The sequence below is a fragment of the Coregonus clupeaformis genome, chromosome 13 (genome assembly GCF_020615455.1).
Source record: "Coregonus clupeaformis isolate EN_2021a chromosome 13, ASM2061545v1, whole genome shotgun sequence".
NCBI lineage: Eukaryota > Metazoa > Chordata > Actinopteri > Salmoniformes > Salmonidae > Coregonus > Coregonus clupeaformis.
The window spans coordinates 17,255,192-17,271,147 of record NC_059204.1 but is presented as its reverse complement, the minus strand read 5'-3'; the positions used below and the strand labels follow the sequence as shown (position 1 = coordinate 17,271,147).

General features: G+C 41.4%; 1 protein-coding gene across 1 annotated transcript in view; it reads left to right on the top strand.

The window, feature by feature from the left end:
- The window catches only part of LOC121578875 (uroplakin-3b), a 17,355-nt gene extending 1,399 nt beyond the window's left edge, over positions 1–15,956 (top strand). The window contains exons 4-9 of the mRNA XM_041893198.2: positions 6,330–6,412; positions 10,356–10,523; positions 10,749–10,983; positions 12,831–12,913; positions 13,167–13,296; positions 15,567–15,956. Coding sequence (XP_041749132.2) covers positions 6,330–6,412; positions 10,356–10,523; positions 10,749–10,983; positions 12,831–12,913; positions 13,167–13,296; positions 15,567–15,606 — 739 coding nt within the window. The 3' untranslated portion in view covers positions 15,607–15,956. The remainder of the gene's footprint in view (positions 1–6,329; positions 6,413–10,355; positions 10,524–10,748; positions 10,984–12,830; positions 12,914–13,166; positions 13,297–15,566) is intronic.

Below are 15,956 nucleotides of genomic sequence, written 5' to 3'. Positions count from 1 at the left end.
CCAATCAGTTGTGTTGTGACAAGGTGGGGTGGTATACAGAAGATAGCCCTATTTGGTAAAAGACCAAGTCCATATTATGTCAAGAACAGCTCAAATAAGTAAAGAAAAACGACAGTCCATCATTACTTTAAGACATGAAGGTCAGTCAATCTGGAAAATGTCAAGAACTTTGAAAGTTTCTTCAAGTGCAGTTTCAAAAACCATCCAGCGCTATGATGAAACTGGCTCTCATGAGGACCGCAACAGGAAAGGAAGACCCAGAGTTACCTCTGCTGCAGAGGATAAGTTCATTAGAGTTAACTGCACCTCAGATTGCAGCCCAGATAAATGCTTCACAGACGCATCTCAACATCAACTGTTCAGAGGAGACTGCGTGAATCAGGCCTTCATGGTCGAATTGCTGCAAAGAAACCACTACTAAAGGACACCAATGAGAAGAAGAGACTTGCTTGGGCGAAGAAACCCGAGCAATGGACATTAGACCGGTGGAAATCTGTCCTTTGGTCTGATGAGTCCAAATTTGAGATTTCTGGTTCCAACCGCTGTATCTTTGTGAGACACAGAGTAGGTGAACGGATGATCTCCGCATGTGTGGTTCCCACCATGAAGCATGGAGGAGGATGTGTGGGGGTGCTTTGCTGGTGACACTGTCTGTGATTTATTTAGAATTCAAGGCACACTTAACCAGCATGGCTACCACAGCATTCTGCAGCGATACGCCATCCCATCTGGTTTGTGCTTAGTGCTATCATTTTGTTTTTCAAAAGGACAATGACCCAACACACCTCCAGGCTGTGTAAGGGCTATTTGACCAAGAAGGAGAGTGATGGAGTGCTGCATCAGATGACCTGGCTTCCACAATCCCCCAACCTCAACCCAATTGAGATGGATTGGGTGAGTCGGATGGCAGAGTGAAGGAAAAGCAGCCAACAAGTGCTCAGCATATGTGGGAACTCCTTCAAGACTGTTGGAAAAGCATTCCAGGTGAAGCTGGTTGAGAGAATGCCAAGAGTGTGCAAAGCTGTCAAGGCAAAGGGTGGCTACTTTGAAGAATCCAGAATATAAAATATATTTTAATTTGTTTAACACATGATTCCATATGTGTTATTTCATAGTTTTGATGTCTTCACTACTATTCTACAATATAGAAAATAGTAAAAATTAAGAAAATCCCTTGAATGAGTAGGTGTCCAAACTTTTGACTGGTACTGTACATAGGATAACTTTGTGTGAAAGTTGTGAGCATACACTATATATACAAAAGTATGTGGACAACCCTTCAAATTAGTGGATTCGGCTATTTCAGCCACACCCGTTGCTGACAGGTGTATAAAATCGAGCACACAGCCATGCAATCTTCATAGACAAACATTGGCAGTAGAATGGCCTTACAGTAGACCTCAGTGACTTTCAACGTGACACGGTCATAGGATGCCACCTTTCCAACAAGTCAGTTTGTTAAATTTCTGCCCTGCTAGAGCTGCCCCGGTCAACTGTAAGTGCTGTTATTGTGAAGTGGAAACGTCTAGGAGCAACAACAGCTCAGCCGCGAAGTGGTAGGCCACACAAGCTCACAGAACGGGACCGCCGAGTGCTGAAGCGCGTAAAAACTGTCTGACCTCTGTTGCAACACTCACTACTGAGTTCCAAACTGTCTCTGGAAGCAACGTCAGCACAATAACTGTTCATCGGGAGCTTCATGAAATGGGTTTCCATGGCCGAGCAGCCACACACAAGCCTAAGATACAATGCGCAATGCCTAACGTTGGCTGGAGTGGTGTCAAGCTCGCTGCCATTGGACTCTGGAGCAGTGGAAACGCGTTCTCTGGAGTGATGAATCGCACTTCACCATCTGGCAGTCCAACGGACTAATCTGGGTTTGGCGGATGCTGTGGCCTGCTGGAGGTCATTTTGCAGGGCTCTGGCAGTGCTCCTCCTTGCACAAAGGCGGAGGTAGCGGTCCTGCTGCTGGGTTGTTGCCCTCCTACGGCCTCCTCCACGTCTCCTGATGTATTGGCCTGTCTCCTGGTAGCGCCTCCATGCTCTGGACACTACGCTGACAGACACAGCAAACCTTCTTGCCACAGCTCGCATTGATGTGCCATCCTGGATGAGCTGCACTACCTGAGCCACTTGTGTGGGTTGTAGACTCATGCTACCACTAGAGGGAAAGCACCGCCAGCATTCAAAAGTGACCAAAACATCAGCCAGGAAGCATAGGAACTGAGAAGTGGTCTGTGGTCACCACCTGCAGAACCATTCCTTTATTGGGGGTGTCTTGCTAATTGCCTATAATTTCCACCTGTTGTCTATTCCATTTGCACAACAGCATGTGAAATGTATTGTCAATCAGTGTTGCTTCCTAAGTGGACAGTTTGATTTCACAGAAGTGTGATTGACTTGGAGTTACATTGTGTTGTTTAAGTGTTCCCTTTATTTTTTTGAGCAGTGTATTAATAGTTCTGCTGGTATATTTTCAGCTTCTCAAGCTTCGACATTTAAACCTTATTTTACCAGGTAAGTTGATTGAGAACACATTCTCATTTACAGCAATGACCCAGAGAATAGTTACAGGGGAGAGGAGGGGGGGGATGAAGGTGCCAATTGGAGGACATAATGTGATTATTTCCTAAACCTGTTTGTTTACAATGTGAAAAACCCCATCTCTGGAAAAATGAAGTAACAATTGGGTAACTGGTAATGCATACCTGCCCAGAATATGTCAAAGAATATTCACCTGCATGAAATAAGTCAACATGGGCTATGCCATGAGGTTTTGGTGTATTAAGCAAATCAAACAAAATGTGACAAAAGAATGGGCATGTCTAGGCCTGCAAAACACCACAAACAGTTTCTATCAGGAATAACCACACACACCCATACAAACCAACCTGTGTTTGTTTGATTCATTCTCTTTTAAAAGGGGATGGGTAGGGAATCTAGGAATGTGGTCAGGACTTTTAAAACGGTTCACATCAGCCAAGTTCAATCACTTTCCCAGGAGCAGGCAGCACCATACAGCATCCCAAAGTGTTTGAAGAAATGGCATTACTCTTCTATGTGGTGTTGTGCCTATCTGTTGACTAGGATGGGGCAAAGTAAGTGGATGTTTTCATAAAAGTATAAGTTGTAATATTCACAATATGTTGAGTGTCTGAATAGTTTTTAGTGGATTGTTAAAGTTCTGAATATCAAGGATGATCTTTAAGATATGATCTTAAAGGTATTTACCTGTTTCAGTTATGTAAGTTATGGATGATAAGTGAAAACAAGTTACAACAATTAAAGAAAGTAGGGATTTGATTTTTTTTTTATGGTATTGTATTTAGGCCGCATGGAACTATTTTGCAATGTTATTTGGACTTCCTTTTGTGTATTCAGTTGACTCCAGAGAAAGCATACTGTACATGACTCGAGTTTTTGCTGAAAAACTGTGTTTTCCATAAAACATTTGCACTATTAAAGACCAATCTTTTTTCTGAATAAATGCGTGAAACTATCAAGCTGGCTATCCACTGGTATTAGTCAGAGGTGCTGAGTTTCTGCTGTTGTAGCCTGTGCATGTGGCGAATAAACATTGAAACAAACTAATATTACGAACGTCTCTAGTAATACTAGTTCAGTCTAAATAGGGCTATAGCCTATAACACAGCAAACAATAGGCTTATCCCTGTATCATCACATGGGATCTGTCAAGGCTGCGCACAGCAGAAATATAACAGGAATATTCTAGTTCCTACACATCACCTTCTATATTTTAAGAAAAGTCATTTTAGAAGTTGATAAGCAAATGGGCAGCATCATGCTCATGCCAGTCCTCTAGAACACGAAAATAGTTTTCCTAGTAGGACTCTGCAATAATGAGGTGGTGTGTGAGCTGCAGTTTCAACGTGTTTTGGGAGTCGAGGTCCGAGTTGACTCCAAAAATCCTGGTGTAGTTCACCCCTATCAGCATGACCACTGCATGATTATTTGTTATGTGGTTGCTAGGCAACAGAACGCAACGGCCCCACTGCTATGAGCAGCCAGCAGACAGGAGAATATTAGCTTGCAGAGTCTTAAAGAAGTGTACCAAAAAAATGTCTGCAGCATTGAAGGTCCCCAAGAAAACAGTTGCCTCCATCATTCTTAAATGGAAGAAGTTTGGAACCACCAAGACTCTTCCTAGAGCTGGCTGCCCGGCCAAACAGCAATTGGGGAGAAGGACCTTGGTCAGGGAGGTGACAAAGAACCCGATGGTCCCTCTGACAGAGCTCCAGAGTTCCTCTGTGGAGATGGGACAACCATCTCTGCAGCACTCCACCATTCAGGCCTTTTATGGTAGAGTGGCCAGACAGAAGCCACTCCTCAGTAAAAGGCACATGACAGCCCGCTTGGAGTTTGCCAAAAGGCACGTAAAGACACTCAGACCATGAGAAACAAGATTCTCTGGTATGATGAAACCAAGATTGAACTCTTTGGCCTGAATGCCAAGCGTCACGTCTGGAGGAAACCTGGCACCATCCCTACGGTGAAGCATGGTGGTGGCAGCATCATGCTGTGGGGATGTTTTTCAGTGGCAGGGAATGGGAGACTAGTCAGGATTGAGGGAAAGATGAACGGAGCAAAGTACAGATAGATCCTTGATGAAAACCTGCTCCAGAGCGCTCAGGGACTCAGACTGGGAGGAAGGTTCACCTTCCAACAGGACAATGACCCTAAGCACACAGTCAAGACAATGCAGGAGTGGCTTCGGGACAAGTCTCTGAATGTCCTGGAGTGGCCCAGCCAGATCCCGGACTTGAACCCGATCTAACATCTCTGGAGAGACCTGAAAATAGCTGTGCAGCGACGCTCCCCATCCAACCTGACAGAGCTTGAGAGGATCTGCAGAGAAGAATGGGAGAAACTCCCCAAATACAGGTGTGCCACGCTTGTAGCGTCATACCCAAGAAGACTCGAGGCTGTAATCGCTGCCAATGGTGCTTCAACTAAGTATTGAATAAAGGGTCTGAATATTTATGTAAATTTGATATTTCAGTTCTTTTATTTTAATACAATTGCCAACATTTCTGAAAACCTGTTTTTTGCTTTGTCATTATGGGGTATTGTGTGTAGATTGAAGGGGAAAAAAACAATTTAATCAATTTTAGAATAAGGCTGTAACGTAACATAATGTGGAAAAAGTCAAGGGGTCTGAATACTTTCCGAATTCACTGTACCTCCATACTACCATTCATAAAAATTAAAAATAACTGGTACCTGTTACCTTTAGACGAGTCCCGTGAAACTTGTGGGGGTCGTAGAGCAAAACTAAGAACACCATCGTGTTCGTGACAGTGAAACCTATTAGGTTGTAGGCCAAACCATTCGGACGCTACAGACGTTTTCGTGAGAAGACAGATTTTTCAGAATGTCTCATGGTCTGACAAACACCTCCGTAGCTCGGCCACCTTCCACCACAGATGCAGAAGGCTCCCATAGGTGGATGGGGTGGATTGAGACGTTTATCTCTAGTTTAAACTGACGGATTTTGACTGGTATTTTTATTTTATTTTACTTAGATTGACGCACCGGGTTGGAAAACCCACTCACACTTTGTTCATTTGGAAAATCTTTCTACTTCACCTACAATTTGAGAGGAGAATCAATTACTACTAATAATAATAATAATAATAATATGCCATTTAGCAGACGCTTTTATCCAAAGCGACTTACAGTCATGCGTGCATACATTTTTCGTGTATGGGTGGTCCCGGGGATCGAACCCACTACCTTGGCGTTACAAGCGCCGTGCTCTACCAGCTGAGCTACAGAGGACCACTTGGTTCAACGTAATTTCATTGAAATGACGTGGAAACAATGTTGATTCAACCAGTGTGTGCTCAGTTGGTAGGTATAGTGTCTCATACAGTATGTTGCACAATAACCTGACCTCCCTCACTGGTTTAGCCAGTATTGAGAAATTGGACCATTTATTTAACAAGTGCAACTTGATCAAGATGACAGGTGTGTGTGTGTGTCTCTATTTAAAAATATATTGATGCATGTTTCCTGCCAAGTTGGGGCTTCAGAAAGACTACACCTACCACCCTGTCGTAACAGAATACTTCAGGGTTGGCTCTGATGGGAACTGTTCCTATTAACTGTAATGGAGTATTGCCTGTTGGTTCCACTGCCAAGTCAGAACCCCTCCTTCACCCCAAAGCATTGACTTTGGATCTAAGTTGAAGTACCATTTTGTGGATTCAATGCAACCAACCTTAATTATGACCTTTCAAGAATATATATATATATATATATATATATATATATGTGTGTGTGTATCTATCTATCTTCTCCTATTTCAGATTTAAGTATGTTCTCATCAACCCAGCGAACAAGACGGTTGTTGCGGAGTCTGTCTGGTCCAACAACATCACTCTTTACTCTTGTAAGTGCTTCCCATATATTTTCTGAATCTATACAGTCTATCGGAAATGTCCATGTACCTCTGCTTAACATAAAAACAATACCATTTGTCAATTCCTCCAGTGAAAGACCCTGACAGCATTAATGATGTTCTTGCGGGAAGGTCTGCGGCCATGATTGTCTTAACGTCTATTCTGTGTGCCTTCCTGGCCTTGCTGCTGTTGCTCATCATGCTGACCTACCTCTTTAAGGAATACCTGGAATAGTATAAAAGTAATCCTTCTACCCCTCCCCCTGGATAAGAGCGTCTGCTAAATGACGTAAATGTAATCTATGCCCTGTGAGTTATATAACCTACCACCTTTCCCAGTTGAACTTCATAGACATAGGGACAATTGTTGGGGAGTTCTATGTTCTGGCACATTATGCCCATAACAGGTCCAGGAGTTGTGCCTTTTGGTTCATAATGGTTTAGAGTAGGGATGGAGACGGTCCAGCTGCTGAGGTATATATCTGGATTTGACTGTGTCTATTTCCATAGTCTGCTATGTAGCATGTATCTAATAGGCTACCTGACATTAATTGATTTCTCAAACCCTCTATGTCCTCAGCAGTTGCTGTTGGAAGGAGAAACAGACCATCCAAGTTCCAGGATCATTGCGCATGTATGCCACTCCGTCCCCCTATGTAAACCGTGCTTATGAGGATGAGCCGCAGGGAACCATAGCCTCTCGTGTCCAAAATGTCACTAACCCAATTAGGCTCAAGAGCTACACTGACTATGATTTGCCAAAACCAGCCACAGAATTGTAGTGAGGGTTTGCAAGAAGAAAATGTTGCGGATGAAAATGTTGCACTTAGTGGTCCATTGCCAACATACATTTCATTCATGATCAATATGTTTATGATATTAAGGCTGGGGTATAATGCAAATTAATAACTAGTTTGATGGCTATTTAGAGGTCTACTTTTTTAACTGGAGTTTAAAATACAATGCTAAAAGTCACATATTATAGGCTACATTTATTTGGAGGCAATGATTTTTGGCATATAAAATATATATGCAATTGAGCGAATCAAAATGTATTTTTTTACCTCATATTAATTATATTTATTTTTACAATAATCAAAATAGAAAGAGGAGTACATAATAATAACAACCCATTTATCTCATGTCCCCTGTATGCTGTCATCATTACTGTGTAATGTGTAAACACACCTGGTGTGTTTAAATTTGCAGCATTAATAAGCCCCCTAGCCTTTTTGGGGCCCTAAGCAAAATGTTGTTCCCCATAGGAGAACCCTTTGAAGAACCATTTTTGGTTCCAGGTAGAACCTTTTTGGGTTCCATGTAAAAAAACTTTCCACAGAGGGTTCTACATGGAACCAAAAAGGGTTCTCCTATGGGGACAGCTGAAGAACCCTTTTGGAACCCTTTTTTCTAAGAGTATGCAAGTTTAGATAGCTGGCTAGACTAACCTACCAATCTAAAATAAATGTAGCTGATATGGGCTAGTTGAGTGACTGTCAGTGACTGACATAACAAGAGAGAAACCGCTTATGCACTAGAGGTCCTAAACACACCCGAGGGCAATCAGACCCGGACGTACGGATTCTATCCCCCCCCCCCCAAAAAAAGGGGAACCCGAATGGACCCGAGGACAACCAGACCTAGACCTGATTTATGTTAATCAGCCAAGTTGCTCTTCTGGTTAAGGAATAGGTATTTTATATGTTGGCTAGGCCTTCTATAAGTCAATACATTCACCTTATTAGCCAAAAATAAATATGCTATAGGCTATGCAGAGCCATGGTAGGGTCCACACGGGTCTATCAGCTGTAGTTACATAGACCCAAGACCCGATGACAATCAAACAGGACCTGACCCAGACAGAGGGACAAGTTAGAATTCTGGACATGGACCCTGTCGGGTCTCGGGCATTTGGGTTCGGGTAGACCTATGAAGACCTCTATGATGCAGAACCACATTTCGAAATTGCACCTTTGTGTATTCTACTATTCTAACTCTCAACACTAAGTTTTGTATTTATTTTTTGGTGGCGGGACCGAAAGTGGTCGCTTATGCCTAGGTCCGGCCTTGAGTTTATGTATATAAGATGGCATTTTATTGATTTTGTAGGAATTTGAGCTTATATTATCATTGGAGGCTTACGATTTTGTGGTTATAATTTAGCTAATTTAATTATACTTTTAAAGTTGTGTCCTTGACGAACGTTTTATTGGCGTTTCTCCAGGAAAGGTGAACTCCCACAGACTACTAACGTTACAGTTTCAGTTCACCTGCACACACCACAGAGAAGACACGATAACTTACTGGAAAATATATTTTGTCTAGCGAAATACTAATTGTAGGAACATCGGAGGCACATTTTGACAGTCTCAATATCAACACAAATATCTGCGATGTCTTGGACGTTTATATTATATACATTTTTCATCCGTGCATTTATGTTCGGAGTCCGATCACAAAGTAAGTGTTACAGCCAAACCTATATGTTTCGGGGAGGGTAGTGATGTGAGCACAGGGCTTTATTGATAACTTGGACAAAGTTTGTTAATCTTTTAATGCGTCATCATTTTTTAATAGGCTTAATACTTTATTGTATTCTAACCACCCTTCACTTACATACAGGCTATCATGTTGAAAGAATGCTCTTAATTTGGTTTTATTATATATGTTATTGAACCTAGGCTATCGCTAATAAAGATCAAAATGTTACAAGACCCAAATAAATGTTTGATGATCGAAAACAGAATACTTTCAAATACTTTAACTTTATGTAGCCATACTGGTTAACGTTTTTAAAACCTAATCAGTTTTTTTTATTAACAGATTGAATGATTAGATTTGGTCTTATCAATACCAATTGATAAGCTAAAATTGATATATGCTGTTGATGTAGAATAGGTCATAGAATAGTTTTTAGGACTGTTTTACTCCATAAATTATGCTATTGGTCAACATAAAAAGAGCAAAACATGGTGAAAGATGGCTACATGAATAAGTGCTTGTTTTTAGTTGGAATAGAAATGTGTCCTTATTCTAAACATGCCCTTGTAACCATTCACTTGGATGATAAGATAATAGGATAGACTGGTTTTTCAGGAAAATGGACATGGTGCTTTCTCCCCCTCAGGGTGCGTACTGCCCCCTTGTTTTACTGTTCATCCTTAAGAGATCTTTGCAGTGCAAACATGGTCGGTGTACACCGTGACCTAGCTCCTCAGTGAGCCACAACATGCGGGTGTGATTGTCACTATCCAAAACAAGAAATTAGATCATTTGTATGCACTTTTACTGCAGCATCAGAGATCAGTACAGCTAGTTATGATATTAATAGTTACTGTAGTGAATTCAATTATCCATCTGAAAGTAATGACAATCTGAGAAAGCATAATGAGGCCTTTCTACAGTAATTATTCACTTGAGCTTGTATTGTCCTCCCATTGTCTGAGATTACAGACAGATTCAAGAATTCTGTGACATGACAAGACTGGGAGGAAGAACAAGAGTCACGTTTCTTATGCTCTCCCACAGAGAGCATCCAAACCCTGGTGTCTTGGTAGCGAGTGGTGTACATCTGTAGAAATGTTTTGCATCAGGATCAGACAGCAAAATCAAGAATATGTTTCTCAGAACGTAGAATCTAGTCCACTAGCTAGATAATGAGCAGATAGCCACCCCTTCCTCTTAAGGGCTGTTTATCATCTTCCAAGGGAGGGTAATGGGTAAAGAGGCCATCAGATAAACTACTCACAAACTGATATCTTCTCTGGAAATGTTTCTGATCTTACTTCTATGACAGCGGTGTGGCCCAGCTTTGAGAGAAAGGGTTTAATACAGAGCCATACTGTGAGGTTTCATGTGGGTCTGGTTTAAAATCTACAGCATTAAAATGAATTATCCAGAAGTAGTAAATCATTTTTTTGTTCTGTTTGTGTAGTTGTGTCTCTGGATTATATTCCTGAGATCCTCCCCTATGAGGCGAGCGGCAGGGTAACCAGCAGTACCATTGTGCTGGGCCAGCCTCTGTGCTACTTCAACACACTGACCCAGCTCAAATGCAGTCAAAGCACCTGTCAAGTATGGGCTGCCATCGCCTCTGGACCAGGTAGGTCTCAACTGGATGTGGCAAAGTATTTAAAGACATTGAGGGGGGGGGGATCCCTAATAAATACAAATCTTAACTTTGATAAAATTATTAATAATGATTAATCCCTCAGACGACAATTCCAGTGCAGCTAAATCAAAATCAAATCCGATACTAGATAAATAGATGTACGATTGTCCAGCCCAGTGATCATTTTGTCTTTTTTCATGGCCCTTTGCACATCAGGCGTCAACAACTTTGACATTGACAAGCTGGAACCAGTACAGATCGTCAGTGCCTCTCCATACCCTATGGCCTTCAGCAGTCAGACTAATAGAATGTATTTCGTCACCAAATTGGGACGCCCTAAGGACTTCCCCTGTGACCAGTTGCCTGGCATCAAGTACTTCAGAGTAGGTGCGGCGGGAAACTGCACCAGCACCAACTGCAATGGGGTCCTACCTCCGGATTCCACTGTCAGGTACCATAATACCATAGCAATATATATACAGAGGGGAGAACAATTATTTGATACACTGCCGATTTTGCAGGTTTTCCTACTTACAAAGCATGTAGAGGTCTGTAATTTCTATCATAGGTACACTTCAACTGTGAGAGACGGAATCTAAAACAAAAATCCAGAAAATCACATTGTATGATTTTTAAGTAATTAATTTGCATTTTATTGCATGACATAAGTATTTGATCACCTACTAACCAGTAAGAATTCTGGCTCTCACAGACCTGTTAGTTTTTCTTTAAGAAGCCCTCCTGTTCTCCACTCATTACCTGTATTAACTGCACCTGTTTGAACTCGTTACCTGTATAAAAGACACCTGTCCACACACTCAATCAAACAGACTCCAACCTCTCCACAATGGCCAAGACCAGAGAGCTGTGTAAGGACATCAGGATACAATTGTAGACCTGCACAAGGCTGGGATGGGCTACAGGACAATAGGCAAGCAGCTTGGTGAGAAGGCAACAACTGTTGGCGCAATTATTAGAAAATGGAAGAAGTTCAAGATGACGGTAAATCACCCTCGGTCTGGAGCTCCATGCAAGATCTCACCTCGTGGGGCATCAATGATCATGAGGAAGGTGAGGGATCAGCCCAGAACTACACGGCAGGACCTGGTCAATGACCTGAAGAGAGCTGGGACCACAGTCTCAAAGAAAACCATTAGTAACACACTACGCCGTCATGGATTAAAATCCTGCAGCGCACGCAAGGTCCCCCTGCTCAAGCCAGCGCATGTCCAGGCCCGTCTGAAGTTTGCCAATGACCACCTAGATGATCCAGAGGAGGAATGGGAGAAGGTCATGTGGTCTGATGAGACAAAAATAGAGCTTTTTGGTCTAAACTCCACTCGCCGTGTTTGGAGGAAGAAGAAGGATGAGTACAACCCCAAGAACACCATCCCAACCGTGAAGCATGGAGGTGGAAACATCATTCTTTGGGGATGCTTTTCTGCAAAGGGGACAGGACGACTGCACCGTATTGAGGGGAGGATGGATGGGGCCATGTATCGCGAGATCTTGGCCAACAACCTCCTTCCCTCAGTAAGAGCATTGAAGATGGGTCGTGGCTGGGTCTTCCAGCATGACAACGACCCGAAACACACAGCCAGGGCAACTAAGGAGTGGCTCCGTAAGAAGCATCTTGAGGTCCTGGAGTGGCCTAGCCAGTCTCCAGACCTGAACCCAATAGAACATATTTGGAGGGAGCTGAAAGTCCGTATTGCCCAGCGACAGCCCCGAAACCTGAAGGATCTGGAGAAGGTCTGTATGGAGGAGTGGGCCAAAATCCCTGCTGCAGTGTGTGCAAACCTGGTCAAGACCTACAGGAAACGTATGATCTCTGTAATTGCAAACAAAGGTTTCTGTACCAAATATTAAGTTCTGCTTTTCTGATGTATCAAATACTTATGTCATGCAATAAAATGCAAATTAATTACTTAAAAATCATACAATGTGATTTTCTGGATTTTTGTTTTAGATTCCGTCTCTCACAGTTGAAGTGTACCTATGATAAAAATTACAGACCTCTACATGCTTTGTAAGTAGGAAAACCTGCAAAATCGGCAGTGTATCAAATACTTGTTCTCCCCACTGTGTGTGTGTGTGTATATATATATATATATATATATATATATATATATATATATATATAAAGGATGCGTTTAAGTCATTATCAGTCTTGAAAGCAACCAACCTTTTACACCTAGAAATATCCCACCTAATTGAAAAGTATAATTTATGGATATGTTGTGGTCTTTTTAAGGTCAGTGCAGGTCACGTGTAAATGTGTATTTTCTTATTTTTCAGGGTGAAGTACATCCTCATTGATCCAGTCTCCAGAGGCGTGGTCTCGGAGTCTAAATGGTCATATCCCATTTCTCTAACATCAAGTAAGATAAAGCCACTAAAATAAACAATGAACATTATTATTATTATTATTATTATTATTATTGCACAAATATAGCCTATAATCAGCACAAGATGTTTACCGGTCGTTCCACTCCGGGGAGACAAAAGCCCTGGCCTGAATTGAAAATGATGAAGGTTTCAAAAACAGGTTTATTGTGTTCCCTCTTAAAGGCCAATTTTACTCTGTTTTTATTTATTTTTAAACATTTTATTCTATTCTCTGTGTCTGTGCAGTGAAGTCCTGGTCCTCCATAGATGAGTGGATAGGGAAGCGCTCTGGTGGAATGGTGGTCATCACAGTCATCTCTTCCTGTCTGCTGGCTGTCCTGCTACTACTGCTGGGAGCTGTGCTGCTGCTGGACTGGTGAGGCACACACACATTTGACATTTTAGTCAGTAAGCAGATGCTCTTATCCAGAGCGACTTACAATTCATGCCATACAATACAATACCAAACCATACCCTAGGATTTTTTTCAGCAGCGGGTAGATTTGTTTAAATAGAATGACTGTGAGAAGGTCACTTCTGTTGTCTTTTTGCAAAGTACATTCTATTCCAAAATGCATGAAAATATAATTATGTTGACACCATCTGAAATATAATTTCCCCTTTAAAAGCATTATAACCTGTAGCCCAAGTGATGCAGCATAGATGTTTTAAATAAATAGGCTGAAGCATAGGGTTTCACATCTGCATTTATCTAATTGAAAAACCCAAAGACTCTGAATGCATCAAACGTTTTAAAAATGCATTTAATCGCCACTGCTCGCTCTGGTTGCTACAAATATACGTTGTAACTTGTCACTCTGATCTTAAAAGCGTGTCTCGGCAGAAATATACAGTACCAGTCAAAAGGTTGGACACACCTACTCATTCAAGTGTTTTTCTTTATTTTTACTATTTTCTACATTGTAGAATAATAGTGAAGACATAAACTATGAAATAACACATGGAATCATGTAGTATTCAAAAAAGTGTTAAACAAATCAAAATATATTTAATATTTGAGATTCTTCAAATAGCCACCCTTTGCCTTGATGACAGCTTTGCACACTCTTGGCATTTTCTCAACCAGCTTCACCTGGAATACTTTTCCAACAGTCTTGAAGGAGTTCCCACATATGCTGAGCACTTTTTGGCTGCTTTTCCTTCACACTGCGATCCAACTCATCCCAAACCATCTCAATTGGGTTGAGGTCGGGTGATTGTGGATGCCAGGTCATCTGATGCAGCACTCATCACTCTCCTTCTTGGTAAAATAGCCCTTACACAGCCTGGAGGTGTGTTGGGTCATTGTCCTGTTGAAAAACAAATGATAGTCCCACTAAGCCCAAACCAGATGGGATGGCGTATCACTGCAGATTGCTGTGGTAGCCATGCTGGTTAAGTGTGCCTTGAATTCTAAATAAATCACAGACAGTGTCACCAGCAAAGCACCCCCACACATCCTCCTCCATGCTTCATGGTGGGAACCACACATGCGGAGATCATCCGTTCACCTACTCTGTGTCTCACAAAGATACAGCGGTTGGAGCCAAAAATCTCAAATTTCCACCAGTCTAATGTCCATTGCTCGTTTTTCTTGGACCAAGCAAAATTCTTCTTCTTATTGGCGTCCTTTAGTAGTGGTTTCTTTGCAGCAATTTGACCATGAAGGCCTGATTCAATCAGTCTCCTCTGAACAGTTGATGTTGAGATGTGTCTGTTACTTGAACTCTGTGAAGTATTTATTTGGGTTGCAATTTCTGAGGCTGGTAACTCGAATGGTCTTCCATTCCTGTGCCGGTCCTCATGAGAGCCAGTTTCATCATAGCGCTTGATGGTTTTTGCGACTGCACTAGACGAAACTTTCAAAGTTCTTGACATTTTCCTTATTGACTGATTTTCATGTCTTAAAGTAATGGACTGTCGTTTCTCTTTGCTTATTTGAGCTGTTTTTGCCATAATATGGACTTGGTCTATCTTCTGTATACCACCCCTACCTTGTCACAACACAACTGATTGGCTCAAACACATTAAGAAGGAAAGAAATTCCACAAATTAACTTTTTAATAAGGCACACCTGTTAATTGAAATGTATTCCAGGTGACTACATCATGAAGCTGGTTGAGAGAATGCCAAGTGTGCAAAGCTGTCAAGGCAAAGGGTGGCTATTTGAAGAATCTCAAATATAAGATTATATTTTGATTTGTTTAACACTTTTTTGCTTACTACATGATTCCATGTGTTATTTCATATTTTTGATGTCTTCACTATTATTCTACAATGTAAAAAATAGTAAAAATAAAGAAAAACCCTTGAATTAGTAGGTGTTCTAAAACTTTTGACCAGTAAAATAAAAATATGAAAATGTTTTACATTTTATCTGATTTTGGGGAGTGGCATCAACATGCTAAATGAATAAAGGGGAAACACTGCCATACCATAGTAGCACATATCCTTGGAAATAGAAACTTCACCCTACCTTGCTCAACACAAAATTACTTATTTGCTTTCTATTCAAGGCACTGGCAGCATTGGGGTTAGAAATGAGAAAAATGTTGTACTGACTTGATAATGTGGTTGCATCTAAACATGTCAGCCTTACGAGAAATGTAATCTAACGTTGTGCTTCCTGCCTCTCCCTTAACACAGTTTGGGATCATTCCGTCGAGGCCATGACATCACCACTTGACATGGGATACTGGGACAATACTCATACTAACTTCCTCCACTCTCAGACCAGTCCAGCACTCCTCAAGACATGTATGTGACCATTGATGTGGATACTCACTGTGCAACTAGCATAGCCCTAGGATAGAAAGATGCGTATGGTTATACCTTATGTTAATGTTCGGATGCCATTTCTACATTGCCTTGCAAAAGTATTCAGACCCCTTGGATTACTTCACATTTTATTGTGTTACAAAGATAAAAATGGATGTAATTGTCCTTTTTTTGTCAACAATCTACACAAAATACTCTGTCCAAGTCGAAGACAAATTCTAACATTTCTTAAAGATTAATAAAAACAATGATCAATCA